The sequence below is a fragment of the Acomys minous genome (genome assembly GCF_964271855.1).
Source record: "Acomys minous genome assembly, chromosome: 6".
Lineage (NCBI taxonomy): Eukaryota > Metazoa > Chordata > Mammalia > Rodentia > Muridae > Acomys > Acomys minous.
The window spans coordinates 31,178,035-31,192,292 of NC_140487.1; the positions used below are offsets into that span (position 1 = coordinate 31,178,035).

Sequence of the window (14,258 nt, forward strand, 5' to 3'; positions counted from 1 at the left end):
GGTCTAGATTTACTGCATGCATTGTCCTTGGTTGGTGCAACAGTTTGTGCAGGCTGCTCTGGTTCCAAATCCGCCAGCCTTTGTTCTCTTTGTGGGGCTCTTGAACCCACTTTGTCCTTCCACCCGCACCCCCCATTCTTCCATACCACTCTCAGCACACTGCTCAGAGTCCAGCATCGAGTGGCATTTGCTCAACTGTTTTCATAGCAGCTTTATTTATAGTAGCCAGAATCTGGAAGAATCTTTTATTGTAGTTTGCTCCACTGACACTAATAAGAATATCCTTGAAAAAACATTAACATCAGAAAAATGCATAAAAACAAATAGACATGACTTAAGAACCTCAAAATTGATATCTGTATGCTTGAAAATGTTTCCATAAACAGCTATATTTAGTAGAGTTAAGAGGGATAGTAAAATCAGCATTGGAAATGTCTTTAGAAAGAAAATGTCTGGATAAAACAGAAGTTTCTCCCATATTCCCACGTTGTGCCCTCTCAAATTTTTGGCCTCTTCGGTTTAGTTGATAATATATGCCTAAATATATAAATACAACATATCCAGTTTGTTTAATACTAGTTATATATATGCAATGTCAGGGCTGACCACTTGTTATGGAATAATAAAATAAGAGGATCATCCCTAAGGAAAATTGTTTCAACATTTAGTGGCCTGTAGTTTGTGTCTATGAGTGGGGCCCTGTGAGGTTCTCCACTTCCGTTTTAGAATCTTTATTGGTATAGTACTTGTTCAGACCTAGTTGAAGGATCATGGGTTAAGCTTCCCACTTATATCTAGGAAACACAATAGTAAATGTATTTTTTTTTTTTGCCAGATGAAAATGTCACCTTGGAGGCTTATTGGAGTATAAACTCACCCTTTCTAGCTCTTCCTGAACTCTAGCTGGCTGCTTCAGCTCAGCTGTTCTGGTTTAAACCTCTCTCCAACCTAACGGATTTAATCTGACTTCTCTCAGTTTCTCACTGAATTGCTTCAACTGCACTCAACTGAAGAGTGCAACTCAACTCAACTCAACTCAACAACTCAGCTCAACTCAACTCAACTCAACAACTCAGCTCAACTCAACTCAACTGCCTCTCCTTGTGAGCTCTTAGATAGCCTCTTTCCTGTGCTGTTCTCTAGGGAGTTGGACAGATCCTATTCTCTAGGATCCTTCTCTGATCAGTCACTTGTCTGTCTCTCAATTAGATATCATTGTTTGGGATTCACGGTGTATACTAAGTGCATAACTGTATTCCAGCCAGAGAGATTAAAGATGTGTGGTGTTTTGGCCTTCCAGCTATATCACACAGACATAGGTCTTTGGATATGATCCCTTCCCAAAGCAGCCATGTTGTTCAATTAAAATTCTTGTAGAATTTTATAGCAGATTTCCTGGTCTTCTGGATTATAAAACTTTTCCCCCTCATCTTCCATGATGGTCTCTAAGCCTTAGGTATAAGAGTTGTCTTGTAGATGTTATGTAATATATTTTGATTTTATTCTTTTTCCTTCCACAACTAATCTCAGATTCTCCTCAACCTCTATATCTAAACAACTTCACGTACTTTCTCTCTCTTAAAACAAGGAAGCAAACAAACAAAGTCCAATTTGTATTGGGCAGATATTCCTGAGGATGGGGGGTGCCCCATATTGTGGGTGATATAGCCAGAGTCACTCCATGGAAAAAAATGAATTTATTTTTTCCAGAATTTATCAGTCATGAAGAGCTTCTTTGACAGGTATAGGAATTTATGACTACTTCCTCTCTTCTGTGATAGTATTTTGTCTGACTGTAGTATACATGTACAGGTCATATGAATGTTACTATAGTCTATGTGAATTCATAGATGCATCTGCCCTGTTGTGTCTGGAAAATGCTGTCTCCTTGAAGTCATCCAGCACTATGGCTCTTACAGTCTTTCCATCCCCTCTTCTACATAGAACTCTAAGCCGTGAATTCAGAAATGTGACACAGATACCATATGTAGGGCAGAATAGTCTAAACTCTCTTAATCTTTGCACATTGTCCATTGTGGGTTTCAATGTTAGTTATGGTAAGAAGATTCTGTGATGAGAGTTGAGAAGTGGACTTATCTGCAGGTATGACAATACGTTATCAGCAATTATTTGATTGCTCTGTTGACTTAGCAGAATGAAGATGGTAGAGTTTCCCTATAGCCCATGATTTATCTGGCCTCGGGTTCTTGGCCTCATTAACACCGTCAGATGTAGAATCCATCTCGGGAGTGTGACATAAATCCAACCAAAAAGTGACTGGTTCCCTTCCTTAACATTTGTTCCACTCTTGTGCAGGCACCACTTGTAAGCAGAGGGCTGTTGTAAGTTTCAAGATTCGTAGCTGACTGTTATCTCTTAGAGCTGCACTGCCTTCTGTTCACGTGACAGATGGTGGTGGTATAGTCACCACTGCTTTATAACTTTACCAAACATACTATAAATTGGAGAAATTATGTGTTTTATTTGATATAATGGAATATATATATATATATATATATATATATATATATATATATATATATATAATTCAATGTTAACCCTCTTACCTAAATTTTAAAAGTTATGAAAAATATGTATATACTATATTCCAAATACCAATGTGCTTCACTTTCTCAACATATGTCCCTTTTACAAAGCCATGTATTCTGTGGTACTTGCAATATACTTAATATATAACAACTAAATAAGAGTAATTTCACAAAAAAACCCAGAATATTATAATAGACAAAACTCCCCAATGAAATGCAGACAGTTATCATGCTAGATTAAACTTCCCCAATTTATGTAAATTGGGAAATGGCCTGATGAGAATGTTTAGTACACACCTGCATGTGATTTTTAGAAACCTTGTGACAAAACAACACTGTGAGATTGGTATTTTTGTCTGTTTTTTAAATGCCATACCCAAAATATGAATAATGAAATATCTTAAGATGTTTTTCAATCAAGTAATGTTTTTTGAAACCATAGTATAGATCAAGATTGACTTTCTATATGTACTATCTTCACAGACTATTCAGCACAGAGCTGAGTCACTCACAATGTTACAAGTGGTCAAGTCATTTTCTTCCCCATGACTTATGGATGGAGTTGTTCTCTAAAACTGTAGTTCACACCAGAAACGCTTTCAGAGAACCTTAAGAAAGATTGATATTGATATATTGCCAGTCAGTGGTGGCACACACTTTTAAGCCCAGCACTTTGGGAGGCAGGTGGATCTCTGAGTTTGAGGCCAGCCTTGTTTAAAGAAAGAGTTCCAGGTCAGCCAAGGCTACACAGAGAAACCCTGTCTCAAAAAGAGAAAGAAAGAAAGAAAGAAAGAAAGAAAGAAAGAAAGAAAGAAAGAAAGAAAGAAAGAAAGTTAATAAGAGATCACACCAAAAGCAAAGGGACCCAAATACATCCTAATGCTTTACAGGTAGGCCTTACTGAACTTAACAGTGGGCTTTCACCTTTGAACTTTAGATAAGAAATTAAGGATGCATAACCCCTTACAGATTACAAAATATTCAAATTTATTAAGCACCATTGTTAACATTCCTAAAGAATTAAAAGAAGTGGACAAAATGAAACTGTCTCTAAGAGTATTTTACAACAGTGTGTGATTTTTCTGTAAGGGATGTAAGCCAGCACCTGGAGGGAGAGCCGGTATCAAAAGCATTTGAGTTAAATTTATCTGCAGACAATGCAAAATAAGAAAGAAGGCAGCCTTATTCATAGGACCTTCCCAACCTGCTTCTTGCATAATAAGTACACATTAAATGATAATAATTAGAAAGAAGCAACATGTACAGCCTTTATCTCTTATCTTAAAATAGATACAATGGAGGACCAAACACAAAATTCAAGAAGAGTGTGCCATCTGCCTCCTGTGTGATCGGTTTTCAGGTGTTCCTTTCAGAGTGTAGTTTTCATTGCTTAAACTGCAAAACAGTGAACTGGCAGTTTCTCAAAATGGAGGATTCTCTTTTCTTTACTCAATGCTATGCTAAAATAGGAAAGTGTATAGCCGAGTACCACCTAAGGTAATCTGCTGAAGGGACATACAATTTACGATTCCTGGAGCGCCAGTCACATAAGGAAACATCTCAGTTAAAAAAAATTGAATATGTTTTGGGAAAACATGCCCAACAATGTGAAATAACATCTACCTGCCAAACGAATGACTACATGTGATTAGTATTAAAATGGATTAGTTTATCGACTAGAAAGATGATAGGGTGGCTCTTGAAATTTTTGTGCTACTCAGTGGAATTTTATTTGGTTGATACAAAGAGATAAAGTGTTGGTAAACCAAGTTCAGATCATCTCTACTTAATTTTGAAGAAAATGAAAATTATCAAGAAATATAATTGTATTTGAGTAAATTTATGAAGGAAATGCTAAGTTTGGAGAAATTACATATAAAACAATTTTTTCAACTTTACATACTCCTTTCCATCCCAAGCCCCTAAATGAGTAATTTCCCTGGGCCCTTCTTATATCCCCTTTCATCTTGATTAATGCCCTAGGATAGAAAGTCTGCAATACTCTTAATCTTTTTTTGTTGCTGTTTGTTTTGCAGATTCAAGAGTGGCTTTGTTTAAACTGTCAGACACAGAGGGCAATATCAGGACAACTTGGAGATATGAGCAAGATGCCACCTGCATCATCAGGATCCAAAGCATCCCCTGTACCCAGCCCTGCAGAACCATTGTCGCAGAAAGCACCCTCAGCAGCCCTCACAAAATTCATAAAGAAGGAAACAGAAGTAAAGACAGAAACTGAAAAACCGATCCCAGAAAAAGAAACACCGTTGATTGAGAAAACCCCTCCAATTGTGACCGCAGAGCAAAAAGTAGAAGAGACTAAAGTAGAGAAAAGCAAAATTTCAGCCCTGCTAGAAAAGAAACCACCATCTGAAGAAGAAAAACCATTATCTGGAGATAAAAAGGAAAAGAAGCCACCTGCTGAAAAAAAACCATCACTTGAAGAAAAGAAGCCAACCCCCGAAGATAAGAAATTAGCCCCAGAAGTAAAGCCAAAGACTTCAGAGGGGGAGGAGAAACATGAAATGCTTAAAACTCATGTACAAATTCCAGAAGATGAGCCCACGGGCAGGGTGGCTGCAAAGGTAGAAGCTGGGCAGCAGGAGACCAGAACTGAAGATCTGCCACAGGGCACACCTGAGACGTTGCCCAAGGAAGGCGAGAAGGAAAGCAAAGCAGCCAAACAGCCACAGGCAGAAGGCAGTGCAAAGTATGATCTCGTGGAGCCTGGCAAAGAAAAGGTAGTAAGTTCTGTTTCCTACTGTCATGGTCTTGATGTACACTACATTTACTTAGTTCCTGAGCTGACCAAGGGTACGATGGACAAGAAAACTTTTAAACTGTGAATTGCTTTTCTTTTTCTTTTTCTTTGATTTTTATTGTTACATATATGTGTGTGTACATACATACATACACACATATACATACATACATACATACATACATACATACATACATACATAGGAATAAAAACACAAGCAGCTTAGCCATCTACAAAACATCTTATTAATATATCTAATTAAATAACTTTAACTCACAGACAATATTAATGATTCATGGAAAACTTACCTGTAATATTTTTAAAATCCCAAGTAGAAATTACAGTTGCAACCTTGAATTAGACTCTGGGAGGTTGCATGTTGTCTGTACTTTGACCCACGGCTGCTAACCCACCTCCACTCTCTTACCTTCTCTTTCTGATCATCTTTGGTGGGTTCTGCACTTGCCATTTCCAGGCTTTTTCTTTGCCAGTTTCCAAATGTTTTTTTCTTTTGAGTATCCCTTCTTCTCTATGGAGATGAGTCATGTGAATAACCCTTAAATTCACATGTGCATATGTTTCTCTACTTTTGAGTTTCACAACTGTATTTTCATGTACCAAAGTAGAGAGTTCCCCTTAAAACCTCACTGTAAATTCAAGCTCAACATGTTTGATTGTCACTCATTTTTCTATAGAGACTTTCCCTACTTTTGGCCTTCTGTAGTAGTAACACTGTCATTTACCTGCCTCTTGTCTTCCAGGCACTAATGTGATGCTAGTGATGTTTCATTTTTCCCGGCCTTTGTCTTCCAAACCATTATTGATCATAAGAACTTCCTTTTACTTACTGCTTCACTGAGTTCCTGAGTTTGTTATTTTCATAATGGTTATAGACGTAGATTCCATTAAGTTTTCCTGTCACTGTCAAACATTTTTTGCTTATCCCATTTTGGATCTCATTTAATTTGTCATTGTTTTACCTTGAATGACAAATGCTTTAGCAATACAGAAGTGACAGTTTCTAGTGATTCCCTTGTGGGTTCTTTGCCTTGTATGTTTTATCAGCAGTTGATCTTTGTTTATGTGTGTGTTATTGTTCTGTCTGACACTTAGCTACTATTAAAAAGGCAGTTTAGCAGGAACTATGTAACACAAACTGCATCTCTTCTTTACGAAATAATAAGTGTCAACAGTGAACAAATAAAGTGATTGCTTCACTATATTTTTTTCCTTACAGTAGAACTTTCAATTTTACATTAGTATTTTGTAGACCATGTAAACATTTATCAGGAAATTAATGGATACCAATACCATCAATCTATTTCTAACATCAAGAACAAACCTTTCTGTCTTGCATTTAAATGATATCATAAAAACTCTAATGCTTTGTTTTCCTGCCTTGGGTCTTTACATAGAGGACAGGCCATCTATACTCAGCTATCCGCACCCAACAATGGGCAGTCCTGTCTAAATAGCTTAACTTGACTTTTCCACCTCTGGCTGCACTATAACTTTCCTGCACCCCTTGCCATCCTCTGCAAGTGAAAACTCAAGACCACAAACACTTCCGTGTGAGTCTTATGCACTGATTGTTTTCTCCCATCTGCAACTGCTGTGGGGTTTCCTATGTACATCTATGCAGCACCTTCCCTGGAGGCGCATCGAAGAAGCCCCATCTGAATGGGGCTGTGGTGCCCTCCCCTTATCCCATGACTGAAAGTCAACAACTCCTGCTGCAGAACTCCCTATATTGACTTATTTATTTTTGTTTTTTCTCATTTTTATTATTGTTCTGTTCTTACATATACATTTATATTATTACGCACACACATTTTATATATATAAAAAACTACATACAGAAAGAAGAACCACGAAAATAGTCAGGAATTATATAAATGTTACATTCATAGTGTTTTGGCTATTTGTATTTGGCAACCTTGAAGAAAACATCTTTCCTATCTTGGTGAGTCGAAAATTCTGAATATAAATCAATATCTATCATATCTTTTCTTTACCAACTTAAAACATCTACCTAGATGTAAAAGCATCTTATCCCCTAAACAACTAAGCTTAATTATAAAACTCAACTCTCTGGTCTTCAAGCCTGCCAGAGACTTGAGAAGGAATAAAATTAATTGCCTGAGTATATAGGAAGTACAGGTTAACAGCTTCCAAAATGAGAACATGGCAGAGACAGTTTGTTGCATGAACAGTCATCTAAAACATTCTATAATGTTGGAGCATCATCCTCTGACCCAATGTTTCTGACAGGCATATGTGTGAGGCAGGGACTATTGAGAACTTGCTTACCCTGTCTTGGCAGAGTTTTCCTGTTACTCTGCCTGCATCCAAGCTTAACTATTTTTAGGCAGAATTCTGTCTGTGGCAGAAACAAGGACATTTTTTTCCCAGTGGCATTTTTATATTGCCATTTTAAAATCCAAGTAATACCGCTCAATTACTACTGACCACATTCTAGGTACTTTAAAAAAAATCCTTTCTCCCCTCACCAAACTATGCAGCTCTTGCTGATATAAACATTAGGATGGCTGTTTTAAAAACAGGCAAATCAGAATTTTTACCCCCAATACAAGTATGCTTGGAGGGAACCAGCAGAAAGAGGATTTTGGCACAGTTCTGATTATAAAGACTCTGCTCACAGCCACCGCCTATGATGATTTTCTCCCAGGACACTTCTGACAGTTGGTCTTTCCTTATTCATCTCTTTTTGCAATTTTTTGGCACAATCTTTTGGATATCTTTAGCCACTTGTATGTATTTACTACTTTATATTCATTTATCAGTTGGTCAGTTGTAATATTGTATTGTTTATATTCTTTGTTGCTACTTCAGTTAGTTTCTTTATTCAAATTTCCAAAATATGTTTATTTATTAAGTAAATTTTAATGATATACATGTATTTGAATATAATATATTTGAAAGTATACCTCTTTAAGCTTTTTCGTTTTACATTTTTATGTCCTGTTGCTTTAAAATTCTATGTTCTTCCTTACTTAAACCAGCAGGAGACTTTTTTAAATTTTTTTTTATTAATTTATTCTTGTTACATCTCAATGGTTAACCCATCCCTTGTATCCTCCCATCCTTCCCTCCCTCCCATTTTCCCCTTATTCCCCTCCCCTATGACTGTTCCTGACGGGGATTACCTCCCCCTGTATATGCTCATAGGGTATCAAGTCTCTTCTCAGTAACTGCCAGCAGGAGACTTTTGAAGTCTTTATCTCATATATTATATTGATAGTTGTAGTCCTCTAGACAGAAACTAAAATTAACCCAGACTTTAGTGTGGAACTTGGTTTCTCTTTAAAATAAGTGAAGGGTTAATATTCAGGTTAACTACAGACACTGAATATAATGCCCAATTCATTTTGTGTCTGCATAATCAGAGTAAGAAATAAATAATAAAGTGTTCTGGTGAACTGCTACATCTTTTTCTTGGGCTCAGTTTTATGGACGCAGTCTTGATTGGGGTGATTCAGATACTCATATTTTCAGTCCATCTTAACAAAAGGTTTCTATAAATGAGTAAAGCTAGCCCCTGCGTGCTTTTAGTTCATTTAAAATCAAGTCTAGAAAAAATGAACCAGCACTTACTGTTACCTATTTTTGCATAGTTTATGTGTATCTTAGATCTTCGATCTTTACTTAGGCTTCAGAAAGTTCTGTTTTCTTTCCACGTGGAGTGCTCCCAGACTCAACTCTTGTGAAAAGAGCACAGACAAATTTGACAGAGCATATGTATTTCTGAGCTTTTCCTCCTACTGGTACCCCACAAAGTACATCACCATCTGAAGAGTTTCAATGGTTATACCTCATTACTGCCTTCTCTCCAACTGGCCTACTGTACAGTAAAAGTATGGAATGCTCACAGAGAAAGGGATTCTCGAGCCCCTGCTGTTGATTAGTAATTTAAAAAATTAAAGCTTAGTCCCTAAAATTTTTGAGTAATTATTTTAAATGCATAGATAAGCAAATCTCATGTTGCTAAAATTCAGTGCATGGAAAATGTGCAATATAATATAGGCCAGTGCGATGGAATGTAATGCTAATTATTAAAACCAGAAAATATTTTCTTTGGGAAATTAAAAATTCCATTGGTTTTAAATCTGTTACAATAATGTCACTATTCTCTCTACCTGAGTGCATCAAAGATACAAAGTTTGTATGCAAGAGAAACAAAGCCTAAATAAGAAATTGTATTCTTTTTTGGACTGACATTTTTATTATGTTTCTTTTTAATGTATACATTTATATTATTATATATAAATAAAATAAACTACATACAACAGGAGGAAACCACAAGACAATCAGGCATTATATAAATGTTACATTCATACTGATTTGGCTATTTGTATTCCATAAGCTTGAAGTAAACATCTTTTCTATCTTGTTGGGTCTAAATTTCTGAATGAAAATCAATATCTATAATATCTCATCTCTATTAATTTAAAACATATATCTTAATCTAAAAACATCTTCACTCCTAACCAACTAAGCTTAATTGTAAGACTAAACTATCTTTTCTTCAACCCCATCAGAGATTTGAGAAGGGATAAAACTTAAATACCTGAGTGAACTACAAGTGCAGATTAACAATTTCCAAAATGAAAAAAACTAACTGAGACAGGTTACTACTTGAACAGTCACCCAACACTCTCTATAATTTTGAAGCATCATCTCTGGCCTTTTAGCCCAATATATCTGACAGACATATTTGTGAGGCAGGAACTATTGAGGACTTGCTTACCTTTTCTCTACAGAGTGCAGCTGTTGACTCTGCCTGCACCAAGCTTGCCTATTTTTAGGCAAAATTCTGTCTGTGGCAGACATGAGGACATTTTGCCCAGTGGCTTGTTTGCCATATTTGAAGCCAGCTCTATAAGGAGGTTCGTTGGTGCTCATCATATTATTTGAGGCAGCCTGGGTGTTGCCAGGAGTTAAGTTATCTTATTGTCAAAGAATCTTTAGAATAATAAAAAATATCTTTAAATGCTATATAAGTAGATCTCTAAGGCTTTGTAGATCTTGTTTAACTATTTTACCTTATGTATCTATAGAATCATATCTACTTGTTAGACCTAGAATATATATTCATGTGATAAAATTAAATTAGTATTTGACATGACTGTGATTTGCTTCAATATACAAAATTCTATACCAATGAATTGAAAATAACCTTATTTGTGAGTAACAATTAAAGCCCTGAGTAGAAGAGTAGATTCAATAATCTAACTTTTGTTCTATCCTCACTAAATATTTATATATCCCTCTTTCTTTCTTTTCAGTTCCTATCTCTTTACCTATTAAAGAAAGATAAAGGAAAAGAGAGACATCCCTGAGTCCAACCTAGTTTTCTCTCTGTATAAGACCAATAATAACTTATAACCAACTCCTGATGAACATAAGCACCTATAGACCAAGAGAGGAAAGAGAAACTTACATAACCCTCCTTTGAGGAAATAGGACATCGTTCTCTTAAGATTTCTTCAGGCTGATTTAGGACAAATAATACCATTGAAGGCCCCCCCGAAAAAAAATTGGGGAAAATGGTTAAGCAAGCCAGAGAAAGCATTTGTGGTCAAGTTTCTAAATGTTGAGAAATTCCAGGCTTAAGAGGAGTCCTGAGTGGAACAATCTGAAATGCTGGACCAATTAGGATCAGAAACTTTCCTTCTTTTTATTTTTTTATTATTTTATTTTTATACATATATATTTATAATATTGCACATATATACAATAGATTACTTATGGCAAGAAGAACCATGACACAATCTGGAATTATATACATGTTGCATTCATAATGTTTTGGCTATTTGTATTTGACAGCCTTGAAGAGCATATCTTTCCTATCTTGGTGCCTCTAAATTTCTGAATGTCAGATATTAGAGGAAGAGGGCTCCCCTGTCTGAGTACTAAGGGAGGGAGGGAGAGGACATTAGAAGCTTTCTACCATGCTACCCTGAGAGCTGTCCAGTTCTGATGGGTAAGAGCAACTGAGACTCCTGGGGCTGGAACATGGAGTATGCAGGATGTCAGCATCCAGCATGCTGAATGAATTCTGTCATGTCTGATCCAGCATCAGTGCCCTGTTCTTTTGTTCTGAAAACATAATTTCTCCCAAGCATTATACAGTTCTAACATTATGATTATCTGAGGTGTGCAGGATGCACAGACCAATTAAGGCTGGTTCTCTGCTCATTGTATGAGCAGAAGTAAGACACCTGTCAATCTTCCTTCATGTGCTACTAAGAATGGCCTCTAATTATAGGTCACAGAGAATCTGTGGCCAACATGAAGCCTTGTCTATGCATAGGCATTCATATCTCAGCAGTCTCAGAGCTATTCCCATGTAGTGGGATTAGCAATATAAGTTACCTGCTTGTTCTGCGGTTTAGATTCTTTACATCCCAATTGCAGCCACTTCCTTCATCACCTCCTGATCTCATCCATGTCTTCCCTCACCTCCTTTTTCCCCCTCCCCTAGTCCCTTAATATCTGACCTCAGCTTATCCGGGATCCCCTGTACTACCTGTATCCTCTTCCTATGTGGCCTAGCAAGGCCACCCTGCCAGGGTGGAAGTGAACATTAGAGGGTCTGAGTCCGTGTCAGAAGTAGTACCTTTTTTCCACATTGTGGGACCTGCAAGGAGACTGTGCTGCCTATCTACTACATCTGAGCAGAGGGTCTATGTCCACATCCCACATGGACCCTGCTTGGCACATCAGTCTCTGTATTGTAATGTGGTTAACCTTAATTAAGTGGCTAACATCCACTTACCAGTGAGTATACGCCACGTGTGTCTTTTTGGGTCTGAGTTACCTCATTCAGGATGATTGCCTCTAGTTCCATCTATTTGCCTGCAAATTTCAAAATTTCTTTGTTTTCGATAGCTGGATAGTACTCTATTGTGTAAATGAAGAATAGTTTCTTTATCCATTCTTCAGTGGAGGGACATTATTTAGAGAATTTTCAGAGGTTATATTCTAAATGCTATTTAATGTAAAATGTAAAAATGAGATAGTTAATAAAATGTCAAATTCCTGATTATTCAAGTGAAAAAGGGAATAGGTTACATACCTGTATTTGTGCTAAATATGTTGTAATAAATATGCTTGTTACATTTATATATTTAAATATTATTTCATTCAATAGGTTAATATTTTTCTTTAAATAAGTACACTGTTAAATTTTTGATGCACCTAAGCAAATTTTCCAATCATTTAGATTAGTGTAATGAGAAACTGGTCTACATTACATTGCCTTCACATGAATCCTTTGGCCATATCCTAGTTTGTGGCACTTCAAATGAGCATTTTGAAGATCAATAATTAGGGAACACCAGATCCAGCTTATGGACTCTAGTTTGCATCTAACTTTCCCTTCTAATAAGTGTTATTAATGAAGCAGTGTTATGAACCAGTCAGCTACAAAAAAGGTAAATGGATGCCAAGTTCAGATATGTTGTAATCCTTTTTAAAATGATTAATAGCAGTAATAAAAATTAATTTGTAGGTCCCTTAAATCAATGAAGCAAATCACATGATTAATGAGTGGTCTGAAATGTCACTACTGAACTATGTCGTGAATTATGTCACATTACTCTGTGAGTGGACACATACTGAAATCTAGTTAGCAGGAGAAAAGTGACATTATGAAGTTTATCAATGTATCCTGGTAAATGAGCATGACTCTCTTTGAATCTGTGAGATGCATTAGAAGCAACTAGCTGATTCCTCATCAGCCACTCCTAATATATTGTCACAGGCCATGAGGCTATAGAATGGACATGCTATAGGTTTGCTACCCTTGAACACATATTAGAAACATCATCACAGCACCAGGACCACAGAAAAGCAGTGATGGAAACCTGTGAAGCATGTAAGAAATAGACAAGACCAGAAGGGATGATCAGTAGAATATAGCAGAGGAAAGTGTACACAGGCATGAGGAGGGAAGTATTTTAATATTTTTTGTTAGCATGTTATGAATTCCTTTTGCTTTTTTGGTTGCATTCTATGCATCTGATCTTAATCTTATTTTTATTAAAAACAACATCAGGATAGACTTCAAAATCCATATTATAAAACAATAGTGTCCCTTTTATTATGTTCAGTAATTATTCTAAACAATATTTACTTTACCATGATATGTATAAAATTTTATTATTGTTGAGCTTCACCATATATGTAGGCACTAATGAAGTATCAAAATTGTATTATTGCAAGTAAATTATGAAAGGTTGTATTTTGACTGAGTGTTCTCTGTTATTATGGTGTTTAGTATGAATGCTGGGTGGATGGTATTATCTAAAAAAATATAAAGATTATAGCCAGGCATGATGGTACATGCCTATTATCCTAGCACTCAGAAAGCAGAGGCAGGTGGATCACTATGAGATCAAGGCCAGCCTGGTCTACAAAGTGAGTCCAGGATAGCCAAGGCTACACAGAGACACCTTGTCTTGAAAAAGAAATCATCATCATCATCACCACAATAATAATAGTAATATAAAAAAGAAATATGGAGATTATATTATGCTTTTAGAACTTGATCAGTGTCATTATGTGGGATGTCATGTGATAGTGTTGTCCATCAGGAGAGACTTTTTTATTGCTCAGCCTGCTTTCTTATGGAACCTAGGACCATTATCCCAGGGAAGATACCAGACACAGTGAGCTGGCTCTCCCCCATCAATCATTAAATAAGAAAATGCCTTACATCAGGTTCTCATTGAGTCATTTTCTCAATTGAGGTTTCCTCTTTTCAGATAACTTTAGCTTGTGTCGAGTTGACCTAAGCACAGAGGAGCTGGAGGAGGAAAACCATAATCAGGATATATTGTAGGAAGAACATTGTTTCAATTAAAGAAAAAAAATAGATACACACACAAGGGAAGAAGAGAAAGAGAGAGAGGAAAGGACACAGA

General features: G+C 36.4%; 1 protein-coding gene across 9 annotated transcripts in view; it reads left to right on the top strand.

The window, feature by feature from the left end:
• The window catches only part of PCLO (piccolo presynaptic cytomatrix protein), a 322,564-nt gene that overhangs the window by 137,562 nt on the left and 170,744 nt on the right, over positions 1-14,258 (top strand). For all 9 annotated transcript variants that reach the window (XM_084786068.1, XM_084786071.1, XM_084786069.1 and 6 more), the window contains exon 4: positions 4,586-5,290. In XM_084786068.1, the coding sequence (XP_084642194.1) occupies positions 4,586-5,290 (705 nt within the window). The remainder of the gene's footprint in view (positions 1-4,585; positions 5,291-14,258) is intronic.